Source organism: Crotalus tigris, unplaced genomic scaffold (genome assembly GCF_016545835.1).
Source record: "Crotalus tigris isolate CLP2741 ecotype Arizona unplaced genomic scaffold, ASM1654583v1 scf7180000020588.15403103151:6194809, whole genome shotgun sequence".
NCBI classification, from domain to species: Eukaryota; Metazoa; Chordata; class Lepidosauria; order Squamata; family Viperidae; genus Crotalus; species Crotalus tigris.
Genome location: NW_024098092.1, coordinates 4219569 through 4235362, shown reverse-complemented (window position 1 = coordinate 4235362; position 15794 = coordinate 4219569). Strand labels below are relative to the sequence as shown.

General features: G+C 44.0%; 2 protein-coding genes across 6 annotated transcripts in view; one reads left to right on the top strand and one right to left on the bottom strand.

Annotated features, from left to right (window-relative positions):
• Positions 1–1061: 1061 nt before the first annotated feature.
• Positions 1062–4315, bottom strand: PEX10 (peroxisomal biogenesis factor 10). The gene is made up of 6 exons (XM_039367837.1): positions 4124–4315; positions 3467–3547; positions 2863–3269; positions 2024–2199; positions 1470–1605; positions 1062–1293 (listed from the first exon to the last, which is right to left on the bottom strand). The coding sequence occupies exons 1-6, from the start codon at positions 4236–4238 to the stop codon at positions 1225–1227; spliced, it is 984 nt and encodes a 327-aa protein (XP_039223771.1). The 5' UTR covers positions 4239–4315; the 3' UTR covers positions 1062–1224.
• An 8064-nt stretch (positions 4316–12379) lies between these two features.
• The window catches only part of PLCH2 (phospholipase C eta 2), a 108355-nt gene continuing 104940 nt past the window's right edge, over positions 12380–15794 (top strand). For 4 of the 5 annotated variants that reach the window (XR_005559703.1, XM_039367802.1, XM_039367809.1 and 1 more), the window contains exons 1-2: positions 12380–12462; positions 12864–12966. The gene's annotated coding sequence lies outside the window, so the exon portion shown is untranslated. Of the gene's footprint in view, positions 12463–12650; positions 12967–15794 lie in introns of those variants that run through there. The other variant, XM_039367803.1, reaches the window with a different exon arrangement.

Sequence of the window (15794 nt, the reverse complement as noted above, 5' to 3'; positions counted from 1 at the left end):
ATCAGACTTTTAGAGTGAAGCAGTGGAAGATGGGCTGTGTAGTTCCCCCCCTCCCGGGTTTTGTTTAGTCATCAGCTGTTTTGTAATATATTTTTTTTTTCAGTTTTGGAAAAAGCCTGGAATTAGAATTACATGTGTATATCTATAAAATATCAGCTAAAGAGTATTTTAACATGTTTCTTTGATAACTTTTTTTTTTGGGTAAAATTTGCTTCATAGCCCTTTCCAAGATGTAAATAGATTGGACTGGCAGATTGAAATTTATGGGGTTTTCACCCAAGCTTTTAATTTTCTATGGAGAGAAATCTTAACACAACCTGCACGTAAGACATCTTCTATGTGATATAGCTGCGAGCTGTTTTATTAAGCGACTTTTTAAATTCCAAACTTTATTTAAAAGAAAAAAAAAGGCCTCGTCCCGTTCTTGGGCCCAGCCGTCTTTCTAAAACAAAATGTAAAGAGCTATGTATTCCTGGTTTGAAAGTTTTCTCTCCGCCCTGCTTTCTTAAATGCATATAATTTAATCTTGTGGAATATTGTATTTTAGCTGTCTCAATAAAAACAGCCCTTTGCACTATTGTACAAATATTATCTCGAAAGATAAATTAGCTATTGAGTAGCAACCCCCAAAATAAATATTTACGTCTTAACATACTCAAATAATGCTGTGCCATTAAGTCCATTTCACCTTTAGAGCATTATTATTATTATCATCTAAAGGGAGGAATTGTGGGCTCTTCGTGGGATAGCAAATTCTGTTTCCTTTTAAAATGGTCTTTTCCCCCCAGCTTGATTACAAGATATAAATGCCAATGCCCCCACCCCCAATTTAGAAATGGCGTCTTGAAAAAAGGTCTTGGAATGCTATTGAAACTAACCAGACCAAAATACACAATGGATCTTAAGTTGACTATACCAGCTGGGTATATGCTCAGCGCATTTGATCCTGAAAGCATGCTGAAAGCAAAATTGCAGAATTCAGAATTCACTAGGATGGGTAAGATGGCCCTCCTTCCTGACCTCAAACCCCCCCCCCCAGATAAAAAGTAAATCAGCCGCCGTTGGTGTTTTAAATGGATAGTTTTATATCATCTTGCAAGAGGGGCAGTGAAAGTCAAATGTCTGGGCTTCCATTTTGATCACCACAATTTAATATCAAAATAAAATCCCACACTCGTTCAAAGCTTGCGTTTGCGTTGGCTCATAGCAGCTTTGCAATTCCATTTACTGGAAGTGTCGAAGGTAAATAAGCTTTTGAGGCTGAAACTTCTCTCTACACAGAGGACACTCAGCCTGCGGGAAAGAGAAAAAAAAAACCACAGTGTTAGGAAACGTAAATCCTTCAAATTGCTTTAAAAACCATCCCCTTCTTTAATTTGAGGCGCAGTTATGTGCGGTAGAAATTTGCAACCGTTTAAGAAAAAAAGTTGTAATGCTTCTGGACCAAGTTTGAGGGCATCAATCCACACCTTGGTGTTGCACCAGGCAGCGATGCATTCCCAGCAGAAGAGGTGCCCACACGGTGTGGCTGTGGCATGCCGGCGTTCTTCTAAGCAGAGTGTGCAACGCACACTGTGGCCAGGAATCTTCTCTTTGGGTTGGTTTCTGAAGGAAGTGACGTTAGACAGAGTTAACTCAGAGAAAGGTGATTCCAAAAGAGATTGATGGGTGTAAGAAATAAGAAAGGTTTTAGGGAACTGCCATGTCTTTAATCGCCTTTATTTCTGTTCCTTCAACATAATGTGCTTTGGTCTTGTATTTTGACTGCTTTAAAACTCAATATCCCATAGGCCGAAAGTCCAGGTTCTGCACCACAATAAAAGCCCTTTAGAATAATATATTTTGAAGTACAATACCCACCAACCTGTATTTCTGGGGTGTAGTTTTAGCCATTTTTAACTTTCTTAATGCCCGCTAACTCTCAACTGTGAAAATTGAAAGCTGAATTTCAAATGCTACTAAGGTGATGCCATGGATATCAATTCTCTTTCCCGTTCAATAAAATAAAATCCCAACTTCATACGTCTGACAGGAGAGGTTGCGGAGTAGCTTCCATTCTTTTCTTGCCCTCTGCCGATGCCGGAGGTTGTACGCGTAGAGGCCAAGGGTCAGCCCCAGATGCAGGAAGGAAACAATTCCAAGCAGCTTGTAACTTGACCGAATGCTGTGGTCATCCTTGATGAATCCAACAGAGCGTAACTGGGGGAACAGAAGAATCGAGCAAAACCATCAACTGAAGGTAAATTCAGAAGATTTTGCCATAGAAGTAGCTCTGTTCAAATGTTTCGTTTATGAGAAAAGAGTATTCTTTTCAAAATCATGAGCTCTTTGCAAATAGATTAATGCTTTCAGGTGTTAGTTTTCATCTCGTAAAATATTTCCCAATCAAGAAAATTCTTTGATTTTTAATTCCTTTATTTTATAAGCCGGTCAAGGCAACAAATGTACATAATATTCCTCCATTCCCCACAATGACAACTCTGAGGTGATTTGGGCTGACAAATTTACCCCAAAATCACCCAGCTTGCTTTTATTTGTAAAGCGGGACTAGAATTCACAGTCTCCTAGTTTAGCCTTAACCACTAAACTGGCTCCCTGGTTCAAATCATACCTCAATCATTTTTATGCTGGAGGATGCAAACTTCATTTAGTGATTTAAGAGCTTTTCCAGTGAAAAACAAAGCAAATTACATACTTAAGCATTGGAATATGTACCGTTCCCATTTTTGCCTTTTAAGAAACATTCCAAGCCAAAAAAAAAAAAAAAAAATGATGGTGCCATTGACTTAAGTTGACTAAGCACCCTTCTATACATTGGTGATGGTGCCCAATTTAGAAACAGAAGCATAGGGAATCACTCACGTATGTGATCCCTGTTGTCCTTTTAGATAAATGGTAGAAGACACCGTTCATATAAAAAACAGCTAAGTGCAATCTACGGAGAAACGGGAGGCTTGGCTTGACGATTTGAACAGCCCGAGCAAGGAGCGTTCTCTGCCACTCGCTTAATCGCCTGACTTGTTTCCGCAACCAGCTTCGGAGTAACGCCCGGCTTTGCAATCCACTTAAATTTCGGGTATGCAGAGTCTGTGATCCGTTGGAGGCTGCCTCAAGCTCCTGCTCGAGCAGGACCAGTCCCTTGTCTAACAAGTAAGGCAAGACGGTGTGCAGAGCAATCAAAAGGGCCCGACGTCTCAGCGAAGGGACCTTGCCCTTAGAGGGGTCTACTTGGATAACGTTGACATATTCTTCACCAAGAGTTTGATAACCTGAAGGGGGGAGGGAAAAAAAAGCAATGGAAACCCCGAAGACAGGATTATAAACCCAGTTTTAGCTTAGATCGACAGAAGCACCACAGGACTCCCCGGCTTACAAACGCAAGCGGGACCAGATCTAAATGCAACCCAGGGACAAGAGAAGGAAGGAATTAGGTGTCTTTAGCTTTCAATTCAGACAGAATCATTACCTGACAGGGTAGTAAGGGTGAAATAGGCAACGTCAGCCAGGAGCTCCAACTCTTTCTGCCATTCTAGCCAGATTTTAGCACCTAAGGAGCCAAAATGTAGAATTACATCACCAGGGAATGCAAGGCTGTTCAATTTTTATCTAAGTAACAGTTGAAGGGGAGTCAGGGAGCGTATTTTTATCATCAAAAATATCACCACCACCGTTTCAAGAAAAGAAAAAAAAAACAAAGTACAATTAAGCATAGTGATGCAGGGATGGTGCTGGTTGTACCACTTTTTGTACATTGAATAACAGGTAAATAATAAGTAAAAAAAATACGGAGCCAGTTTGATTTAAAGCACGCTGGCTGAGGAATTCTGGGAGTTGGAAGTCCACAAGTCATAAAAGGGCCAAGTTTGAAGACCCCCTGGTCTAAAGGGTTAAAGCCTCAGGCTAGATAGGGTTTCCTTCCTGAGCAGGGGGTTGGACTAGATGACCTCCAAGGTCCCTTCCAATATTATTATTGTTTATTATACATATAAATATGTATTTATTATTATACATATCATTATTATTATTATACATATAAATATGTATTTATTTAAACTGAAGCGCCAATTTAAGACCAAAGGCTGAGAAACGGCTCCAGGGAGGAGAGAAGGCGGAGGCGCCTCACCCGCCAGGCCAGACAAGACGGCGCCGGCCCGGCTCTTCAGCGCTCTCCGGTAGAGATCGTCCTTCTGGGCCGAGCGGACCAGGCGAGCCGGCCCGGCTTCCACGGCCAGCGGCATGGCGGAAGAAAAAGCGGCCCAACACCTCGGGGATCTTCTTCGCTTCCGTATTCGTCGCCCAGTTCAGACGTCATCGCCTGTCGACGCGGCGCGGCGCTTTACGTCATCAGAACGCGAGCGGGGAAGCGGTTTTTTCCCTTTGTAGAGTTACGAATGTAGAGTGATGCTCAGAGACGCAACTTCCGGGATTAAGTCAATTTTAATTCTACGAGTAAAGAACGACGTTTTTAGCGTCCTTCTAGGGCAGATCAATTGTACGCCTGCTTATACGGAAAGTAATTGACTGATTATCTCCCATCAAGTCGGTATCGACTTTTCCCGACCCCATAGATAGATACATTCCGAAAGATGCCCGCTAAATTCGAATAATTGGGTCTCGCGTTCAACCGATTTCAACTATTGCCCTCCAGAAGCTTTAGGTTACATATAATTGTCCTAATTTACTGACCAGTATATTAATCCCAGCGCGAAAACTCTACTTTGGTAACAAAAGAAATTTCTCTGAGTGAACTCGGAAATGATTACATAAACTGTTTTATTCTATACGGCTTGTAAATCTATGGTGCTCGATGACGTAATCGGAACGCGCAGCCGTCGCCTGAGCGAAAAGTACGCCCTCTTCGGCGTAACTGACGAAACGCTTCCCTTCGTGGCTTGGCCGCCATGGCCAACCACCGCGCGCCTGCGCACTCGCGCGTTCGCTTCCTTGCCATGGCAACCTGAAAATCTCCCGCCATTTGAGGGCCTACGCGAGGCTGAGGAGATCCGACGTTTGTCAATGTGAATAAAATAAATTTTAAAAGGACATTTAAGAGCAAACAAGGTGGCGAAGTTTCACCGATGCTGCAGAAATATGTACTTGTCCTCTGCCTGCCCAACTTTTGTATATTTCAGTGTTTTATTTTAAGTGTTTATTCATTTGGGGCCTGTAAAAAAATGGCGGCCTGAGGGAGGCTGCCATTTTCCCCATTGATTTTGCTAACTAGGAAGAGGCAGGTTGAAGCAGAAGGCCTCCTCCCTCTCCCCACCCCACCCCCGCTCAAGTGAGGGGGAGCTGGGCATGTGCCAGGCTTTAAACTGGGTTACCAGCTAACTCTGGTTAGTTGGAACGCAGGTTTGTGGCTTGTGCAGTGCTGCTTATCTGGGCTTCAGGGCCCTGGGAAGGCAGAAAAATGGGGTTCATTTGGGTCAGTTTGGTGTAGGGACTAAAAATGTTGGTTTAGGGGCAGGGAGGCTTGGGTTCGAATTCAGTCTCAGCCATGAAAGGTCATTAAAAAGAGAATTTGTGCAGTATTGCTCTCTGGCAAGTATGCTGAGCCCGTGGGGACGTTGTGGGTCTAAAATCCCCATGGAAGCTACCTTGGGCTCCTATATTTATTTATTTCACTTTATCTTGCCTTTATTACTTTATTCTTTATTGGTTACATGTTTAATCCTGCCTTGATTACTGTATACATAACTCAGGGCAGTAAACATCCCTATTGCAGGAAGTCCTCGACTCACAACAGTTTGTTTAGTGACCGACGTGACCACGGCCCTGAGAAGAGCGACTTATGACCAGTTTTTCACACACAGCCACAACTGAGCCCAAAGTTTCTGTGGCTAAGGAAGACATTTGTTAAGTGAGTTTGTCCCATTTTATGACCTTTCTTGCCATCGATGTTAAGTAGATTGCTGTAGTTGTTAAGTTAGTCACATGGTCGTTAAGTGAAACCAGCTCCCTCATTGACTTTGCCTGTGAGAAGGTCACAAAAGGGGATCACTGCGACCGTCATAAATATGAGACTTTACTCCAAATTTGGGGTAAGGTTTCTGCTTGGTATTTTATGAAAAGCTCGTGCCAGTTTGGAGATTGAAGTCCAACAGTTCTGAAAGATTTGGATTACCAGCTTGGGTGGGGGGTTGGACTAGATGACCTATAAGATCCCTTTCAGCTCTCTTATTCTACCAGGTCTGAATGCAAGAAGATAGCAACCACTAGATGGCAGCAACGATTTGTAGATCCATATACTTCGTTGCAGTCTCTCATCCACCTAATATTAATTGCAAATACAAGAGAATAATAGAGTTAGAAGGGGCCTTAGAGGTCCTCTAGTCCAACCCCCTGCTGCAGCAGGAGACCTTACACTATTCTGGACAAATGGCTGTCCAGTCTCTTTTTGAAAACCCCCAGGGATGGAGCCCCCACAACTTCTGGAAGCAAGCTGTTCCACTGATGGTTCCCATTGCCAGGAAATTTCTCCTTCTTTATAGGCTGAATCTTTCTTTAATGATCTTCTTTAATAATAGACAAGCAAAGTCAGTGGAGCCTTCCATTTGTTTTTGCATGCATGCTCTATTTTACTGTGATCACATTCACATAGAGTTATGGCAGGGGTCTTCAAACTGGGCAACTTTAAGACTCGTGGACTTCAACTCCCAGAATTCCTCAGCCAAGTCTTAAAGTTGCCAAGTTTGAAGACCCCTGGTTTATGGGAACCCCACTAAATACAGGGGTTACAGAAACCTGTCATAGCACAGGATTTGGGGGGGGGGATGCAATTCAGAAAGGAAATTTCTAATAAGGCATGGATCCTGGTTTTAGACATTAGCCTCAAACCAATTGAGTGATTATACATTTTTTCCCCTCCTGATTTAGAGACTTGGAGATTTCCAAATGGAAGCCATATTTCTTGAATGGTCAAAAATGGTGGTCTGCAGAATTCCTGCCTTTTCCCCTACCAGTCTCAGAAAGTTACTATTTTTCCTTTTGAAGAAAAAGAAAAAAAAACAAACAACCAACCAGGTTAGTAAATGTTGTGGAGTTTTTTTTTCCCCCATGGCTGAATTAATTATCCTTCCCAGCTGATTCACTGTTTGCAATTACGTTTTCCTCCTCCTCCTTCCTTATACCTTTTTATTCAGCGAGAGTGGGGAGGCAAAAAAAAAGCTGCTAAATTATTTTCTAACATACCAGATGAGTAATTTGACTTTAGGAAGCTTGAAGCAATCCAGGCAACCTTGCAGAGATCTGAAGGAGCCGGCTTAAGCATTTAAAAGCTGGCTATCTTAACATCCTGGCTGAAGGGCAAAATGGAATTATACCAAGCAAAAGGAAGATAGCTGAGGCTGGCTTGCTTCAGCTCAGTAAGACATCTGAGTTAACATCCATAGAATTAGAATGCAGGAACACTTGGCAAAGAAGACAAAGCCCAACCAGGCACAACTTGTTCCTGAAGCTAAGAAAAGAATAGGCCAAATTACAGGACTACTCTCGGCAAATAGACTTGCTTAGCGCTCCCAGCCTTGGATAGGATTCCTTTATGTTTTAGGCTGCAGTCCTCAGCATGTTTATTAGATGGAAATTAAGTCCCAGTGAATGGAGCGGTGTTTTGTTTTTTTTTTTTTTTCTTTCTCCTCTTCTTATAAAATGCCAAAGGATTTATTCAGCCTCGCATAAAAGTGAGAAATCGGAGCAGGATACAGCGCTAAGTGCTTGCATTTACAGAACTCCTTGTTGCTGGGGGGGGGGGGGAAGCAATTGCCAGATAATTAAGTGTAAAAAAAGGTTGCTTCGGGTTTTTCATTATGGCTGCAATGTGGCAGTTAGAAATTGCACTTGGGGAATGCTTTGGCTACCTTCTCAGAACTTTATCCGATGCAATGCAAGCCGATGTAATGATCTCCTAGTAACTGATTTTCCCCAATTTAGAAAATATAAAGGCTTGGATTCATAAAGGATCACAGGCCTGCAAGGGACCTCAGGGCTCCAGGCAGGAGACCTTATATTCTCCCAGGCAAAGGATTGTCCAGTCTACTTTTGAAAACCTCAAGTGATGGAGTACCCACAAACCCAGGAAGCAAGCTGTTCCACTGACTAAGGCTGCTGGCAGATAGTTTATATATACATACATACATATACAGTATTGCATACATATATATATATATATACAGTATTTATATATATATATATATATATATATATATATATATATATATATATATATATATATATACACACACACAGTATTGCAATCAGACTTAATAAAGGCCTCGGATTTTGTACCGTTTTTCTCTTAAGACAGCCCTGTCTTAAGCTTGTTCTATCTATACATTTTGGCATCCATCTGGAACACGGGAGGAACAGTTTGTCACTGCCTGTGACTCACCGGTGAAAGTCACAAAGAATAAGATGATTGCTGTGTCAGTCGCATAATCCGCAAATAGCCATGTTCCTGACAAATTACCTTTCTCACACACACCTTAAATCCTTCCTTTACTTATGCCGTGTTGAGAGCAGAATAGCAGCGTTCTGCTAGATCAAGGCCACTAAATCAAGCTGTTAGTGACCTGAACAATTGCAGATAGGAAGGGACACGCTAGCCTTCCAGGAAAGCAGCTTAAAATCCTTTCCCCTCGGTCTTACAGGGCTACCCATCTTATTTAAGCAATTAAAGACCAGTCTTAGCTCCATTGTGGTCCCAGGGCTGGTGAAACCGATTATAATTGGGGCATTGAGCAGGAAGCTAGAATTCACGCCGCCAGATCGGAGGTATAAAGACTCTGTTCTGTGATCAAGTGATCAAGCAGCAGCAGGGCCCTTTCAGATTTAGCACTTCCTCTTTGTAAAAATACCTTATTTTGAAGCTCCAGTGTTTCTCAACCTTGGCAGCTTTTAAGAGGTGTGCACATTTAATTTAATTTGAATTGAGTTTAATACGATCCGTGGCACTTTCGCTTCATTTAAAACCACAAAAGTCACCCATCCATCGAAAGCTTGGCTATTTGTGGATGTCTTCTGGAGGAGCTGTGTTCATTGTTTACCCCCCCCCCCCCAGGTTTCAGATCCCACTCCCCTGATTGAGTTGAGGTGCACAAATGGGGAAATAGTGAGAAGCCAGACATTTTCAAAGACCAAAAAAAAAAAAAAAACACAAGAAAGTCTAGTTGCCTTTTGGAAAAAGCACTTTTCAGACAACCGTGACTTGAGAAGATTGAGAATCTCCACAGACATTTGCTTTCTGACTTCACCCTAAAAATATCTCACTAGGTGGCAGACCTGCATCAAATCAGAAGTTTTGAACTGTTTCCTTTTCTGAGAACGGGTCTGGAGAATTCCACTACCAATCTAGTGATATCGTTGGGGCTGGACCAGAAAGAAAAACGGCACAGATTTTTTTTTTAATCTTTGACCCAAAGTTGCTTTTTCAAGAGGCAACTAAACTTGGTTTTTCCTTGACCTCGTTTCGCTTCTCATCCAAGAAGCTTCTTCAGTTCTATCTGAACTGAAGTTCTGCTCCTTCAGCTTCTTGAATGAGAAGCGGAACGTCTTCGTGAAGGAACAACAAAGTCCAGTGGAAAAACAGGAATCTCCACAGACACGTTGGTAAATCCAGACTAGGCCAAGGGATTGGAACGGAAGCCGGTTCGGGCCCTGCAGATGTTGTCTCCTTGCACCTTGGAGACTGTTTTCAACCAGATGCGATTAAAAGTGGTGATTCTAAGGACCTTGCTTCCAAAAGAACAGGTTTAGGGATTGAAGGTGTTCCTTAACCACAGGCTCCACAAAACAAGTGAGTAATTCTTCACTGGCCCCGTTTTTTTGCCGAGATTGAAAAAGGAGCCAAAGAAGCTAAACTGGCTGCTGCTTCACAATCAGCCTGGAGCAGGAAGAGACTCTTAATATCGGAGTCCCGATTCCTCCAAGCTGAACTTCACAAAGGAGTGAAGTGACAAATTCGACAACAGTAATTAACATTATTTGATCTGAGCTGCAAGACTTCCAGGTCATTTCTAAATGGCAGCCGAGTTTAAGGTGTCTTTTGTCTGCCATCTCATCATCGTCAAGATTTTTTGCAGCCTGAAATTGTGGCTGCATCTGGCCTCGTACATGGGAGCATGCCTTAAGGGTGCTTTGGTTGATTTGAACTTAGTTTTTGGCTGTGGCTATTAACCCCTGCTTCGTAGCTGTGTGATGGGGGTAGGTCATCAAACCAGAGTCAAAGATGGGGAACCCCAGGTTGATGGATGGAGGTTTTTTTCAACTAGAGCGTAGGAATCTTCCAGCTTATTATTATTTTTTTTTTCCTTCTCCTCGAACCAAGATGTGAACACAAACGGGCATTTTGAGAGATGCAACTTTGGTAGCGCAGCATTCCCAAGCGAAAAAGACGTGTACAAAAGAGCTTTTAAGTCAGAGAAAAATGCAACACCACCATAACACGTTAGTGCACATCGAAACCCAAGAGGGGTAGCGTCTTCAAGAAAGTTTGTTTGCAAAAAGTGGGCCCGTTAAAACCGTGCTCCAAAGACAGACACATTTTTTGTGCGGCCTTAAAAATGCGCAACCAGATGTGAAAACTGGGTGAAAGGGGATGCAATTTCAGACTGGAAAATTTAGAAAGCCAGAGAAACTCAAGCTGATCCCCCCCCCCTCTCTCATGGATTGACAGATGCACAGTGTAAGAACCAATTTATTATGGTAGGATTAGCCTTGCCAAACTCTTAACGAGCTGCAAGCTTTGTTGAACTGAGAGTAGATTAAGATTACAAAAAAAAAATAAGAAAAAAAATTGTCTGGATCCACAGTTGTGTCTGGAACTTGATCTTCCTATTTCTAGATAGTGAAATGAGCTCACGAGGTGGAGGACTTTTGACTGCACATTCCCTCCATCCATTCCACTGGCATGACTTATTTCCTGAGAAAATATATTGAGAAAAATACATTTTTTTAAAAAATCAGTTTAGGGACTGTGCTCTTGAGTTTAGGTCTACGGCTGAAAGCCCCGTCTCCTGCACAGGTTGACCAGCCATCAAAGGTTTAAGGCTGTGCATCTGATTGAACAGATGGTAACTTCCAAACCTTGTGTGTGTGTGTGTGTGTGTGTGTGTATGAGAGAGAGAGGGGGGGGGATTGAAGTGGGCAGGCCTGGATGAGGTTTTTCATATTCCCCCCCCTCCCAGGTTTTCTTGCTGTTGTTAAGTCTGTTGCGTTCCACTGAAGCTTGGATAACATGTGCTGTGCCATCCCATGGATTTTCCGCTGTCCTGCTCCGGCAGCTCAATCCGCGGAGAAACTCTGAAATGCATAAATGAAATCTGGCTTTTAGGATGGCAGGTGTCTCACACACCTGGTACCAAATCTAGACTTTTTATTCTTTACTTATTTGTCCTATGAAGTATTGATGGCAATACAAGGGGACTCTGGGTGGCTTACACCCATTATGGTCGAGACATTTACACTGTAGTAGTATAATTCCCATCACTACGGCACGTTGGCTGTGCTGGCCAGTGGGGGTCCAGCCCGCGGCGTCTGATCTCTGCTCGGACCTACCCAAGGTATCCTTTATATGGATAATAGATAACATATAGATTCAACCTTGGGGGGTTGAATCATAGAATCCTAGGGCCGGAAGGGACCTTGGGAGGTCTTCTAGTCCAACCCCCCCAACCTAAGACAGGAGATCCTATCGCAGTGGTTCTCAACCTGTGGGTCGGGACCCCATTTGGGGTCGAATGACCATTTCACAGGGGTCGCCAAACCACGCAGTCCGCCATTTTTTTCCCTTTTCCCTAGCTGTCCTACTCCCTCTTATTGGTGGCCACACCCACTTGGGGGTCACCACAACATGGGGAACTGTATTATGGGGTCACGGCATTAAAAAGGTTGAGAACCACTGTCCTATCGCATCCTCTCTTCTCTTTCCCATGACAGGCTTGGGGGCTGTGGCCATTACCTGCCCCAGGTACGTGCAGGACGAGGCGTCTGGGAAGCCAGAAGAGATCCAGCCGACTCGCTTGCTAATGATTAACCGGACCGCCCGCGTACGGCAGGTAACGTTGACTGAACACACCTTTCCCTATCCCCGGCCTGTGCAGGAAGGCGGGGAGTGTGGAAACTCAGCAATAAACAGGGTTCTTTTCTCTTTTTCCAACCTGATGAACGAGTTCCCTTCCTTTAAAAAAAAAAAAAAAATCTGACGACAACAACAACAACCCAGCTGGGGAAGTCCACCTTTGCCTTTGGCCTCCTCCCTTTGAACTTGTTACCTTGGAGCTGGGAGAAGGAGGCTAAGAAGTCGCCTTGTAATCTCCGGGCCGTCATTATGTAAAGCGTGCGTGGGAGGGGCGGGCCTTTTGGAGAGTTGTGCCTGGGGAGAAACCGGGCAGGCAAAGCTGGGGGGGGGAAGGCGAGACGTTGCAGCTGTCCAGAGGAAGAGTGGGGAAGCAGAGTGGGGGACTTGAGGTACGCTTCCTCCTCCTCCTCTTCCTCCTCCTCTGACTCCTTGGTTTTGTAGTACTAAGTCTTCTTCCTGGCTTTGAAGCCAAAGCAAGTTGGGCAACTTCCAACAAGCTCTTACAGGAACAGTTCTGCAGCTTCTAAAGTTGCAACAGCGTTTGCCATCTCTCTCTGTCTCTGTCTCTCTCTGTCTCTGTCTCTCTCTTTCTTCCTTCCTTTGCAAGGCGACAGCATCCCACTGGGATGTCTTCCCATTCAGTATTTCATGCACGCTGTTTCTGGCTTAAGTAACTTGAGTTTTTCAAACACGGCCGCTCTGGGTGCCTGTTCACTCCGCTCCAACGCCAGGAACTCGGCCCGGGCTGGGGAATCTTTTGTTTGAAACCTGTTATCTCCTTCCTCTGCAGGGGAGAGGTCGGGCCTGCCTCTTGAGAAGCCAGCCCTTCTGAAGTATTGTAGCTCTTGGGAGAGCATTGAAACCCAAGGCAGAGCGAGCAAGAGTGAGACGAGGTAAGACAATACGCTTTTTATTTTTAAGTTGTCAGGGGCCCAACAGGAAGAAAAATGCAAAAAAAGGGCCATTATGCCTCTAGGGAAAAAAGCAAACTTTCTATATAAGGTTCACAATAACAGGGAAATTACCTCGGGTCTGCAGGTTGAGAACTTCAGTCACAGCCATTATGCTTCTGAACCTGAACCTCTAGAAGGGATCCATTCAAGAAATCCCAGATTTGGGGAGCCGTTTAGTTCCCCAACACCCTGGCTGGATTTTTGCCCAGTTTATCTCTTTCGGTGGCCTACCTCGCAGGATATTTGTGAAGGGCAAAAGGTGACAAGTGCAGGAGGAGACTTGGGTAACTCACTTCAGTCTCTTGAGACCTTTTGACATTTCCTTGTAAAATACTGTCCTGGTGGATGGCTCTGGTCGTGGTTTACATCTGGAAATCTCTCCCCTTGCAAGCCTTGCTCGGCCCTCTTTCGAACTCGCGTCTTTTGCCCTGAAACGAAACTCTTGCCTTTTCCATGAACTGAGGTTTTTCAGGAAAAGTGCTTTAGCTGAACGGTTTAAAGTGTTTGCGTTTGGTTCCTTGGTGTTTTGATTGTTCTGCTCTTCGGGGTTGCCAAGATGGTGTTTTTTTTTTAAGTAATGGTTTGTTAACCGTTTTCACTGAGTAAGGTCATAATTGTCGTTTAAAACACTACAGACTGTCAACCCAGAAAGAGAGATTATGGCAGTCTGAACTCTTTAGCTCAGAATGAAGCAGGGGAAGGAAGATAAATAAAACCACGCATGTGATCTGTGGAGGCAGAAAGGTATAAGCCCAGACAATTCCCTAAATTACTGTCAAAATATAATATTTACTGTGGAAGGGAGAGGGAAATTACTTTAAATACACGGCGGAGTAATTGCATTTTCTTAATTTTAATAACACGCCAGGGTAGGCAAATTGGAAAGAGATGTAATAATTTTGGTCCTAGCCCCCACCCATTAGTTTTTGGGGTAACAGCTTCTGGCATCCTCTTTCTGATCTTACCTTGATTTATACACACACACACACACATCCATATAAATTAATATGTTTGGCTTTATGGAATTCTCTGCTGCCTTTTATCCCCTTTAAAGTCTGTCTAATATCCTATAAATCTAATATCTCTAGCCCCGAATACTGGTGTTGTCAGGACATCCTTCCATGTTTATCCTCAGCTTTCTCTGGTTCACTTTCCAAACCCGTTTCATCTGGGTCTTTTTATTCCTTTCGGTTCTCATTTGCACGGCTGAATAGCCAGCTGCCTCTTGTCCACCAAGCTCCTTGCCAACAGAGTCACAGGTAATACAGGTGTCCCCTTTCACCCTCCTTCTGAGTGCAGAAGAGGCCGTTGGGCAGCTGCGGTTCATGTCTTGGCTGAGGTTGATCCTTGGGTTTGTGGAACTGGGCGTGGGGAACGTTGCTGGGTCAGCAAAAGCAGCCACCAACTGCCCCAAGGTGCAGTGTGTAGCATTGAGAAAAGAGAAACTCCAGCAGAGTTTTTATCGTCGTGCGCCTGCAGGAAAAAAAAGGGACCCCTTTTTTTGTTTTTCTTCTTCTCTTACCTCTCCTACAATACTAGAATCGCGCAAGGGGTGTTGCCTGCTGAAACTGCCAGGGGCCAAAAAGAGCAACGGAGATAAACCTGGGACTGGTGTCCAGCAGGAAGAGATCGTGTAGGTAGGTTTTGAGGAGAATACTTTAGGAAACTTTAGGGCATCTGAACTTCCAGTCCCAGAATTCCCTCTTCCACGGAGCAGAGGCCTTGACTAGAAAGCACCACCAGCTGCAAAGTTTTCCCAGTGGACAACCTCTGGTGTCTTCCACACTCCTCCGAGCACCGGAGGGACACAATAGAAGCTTTCTGTTAGTACATTGACAGCTGGGTGATGCTGAAAGACCCCAGGCATCCGGGGATATGGCTTCAGTTGAACCGTTGGGCTTACAAACTGGACCGGTGTTTTTTGGTGGCCTGAAATAAGTCTCGTGGCCTTTGGGCCTGATCGCCATGCTCGGTGCCCTTCACGGCTGGGAACCGTCACGATAAGATATGCGGGGAAACTTGGAACTGAATTGGATTAGGGCATTTATCAGAGGCGTTAAGGACTCCCCTTTCCATCATAACAGTGCTGTGTGCGCAAGGATGGCGAGCCTGAAGGAAAACAGCAGAACAAAAATACTGCACCGAAATCAGTGTGTGTGGCCTAGAACGTGTCCCAGTGGGGGCAGAGTGATAAGCCCAGTGTAGCTCCAAGCCTGGCTGTAAGCTCTTGATCTCAATGAGTTTGAAAAGATGGAACTAAGATTTCCCTCTTGAGATCTTCTCTATGGAGATTCTCCATCATCCAGGTTCACCGTTGTTCCAAAGGTGCTTTGCAAAGAACAGCTGGACTTTCTTCTTGTTGTTTTTTTCTTCTTGAAGTCGTTTCGCTTCTCATCCAAGAAGCTTCTTCGGTTCTGACCGAAGGGCGGGCCCCTAATTTAAATTCAATTAATTTTAATCAATTCAATTCAATTTCACCTAAATCCTTCTGTTCCCCACCATTCGGTCAGAACCGTATTTCCCTGTCTGTGTATTGTTCTACCTCTTGGCTGCAAAAAGAATCATTTCTGTGGATCAGACCAACAAATATTTAATATTGCCTTTGCAATTGCCAGAAGGCTAGTATCTAAGCGGGGAAATAAGTCTGAAATTGTTGAAAGGTGCACATTAAACCTGGCTTTGCTGTAAAGCACACCTACCTTCAACTCCTGTTTTTCCAACCCAGCAAATCATTCCCTCCCATTTAGTTATCCCCTGATGGATAACTA

Excerpts from the sequence above, each read along its gene's own strand:
- PEX10 (XM_039367837.1), bottom strand. The coding sequence starts at position 4,238 with ATGCCGCTGGCCGTGGAAGCCGGGCCGGCTCGCCTGGTCCGCTCGGCC. Across the intron at positions 3,548-4,123 it reads CGTCTTGTCTGGCCTGGCGG|GTGCTAAAATCTGGCTAGAA; the intron begins GTGAGGCGCCTC and ends TTGGCTCCTTAG. Across the intron at positions 3,270-3,466 it reads CACCCTTACTACCCTGTCAG|GTTATCAAACTCTTGGTGAA; the intron begins GTAATGATTCTG and ends TCCCCCCTTCAG.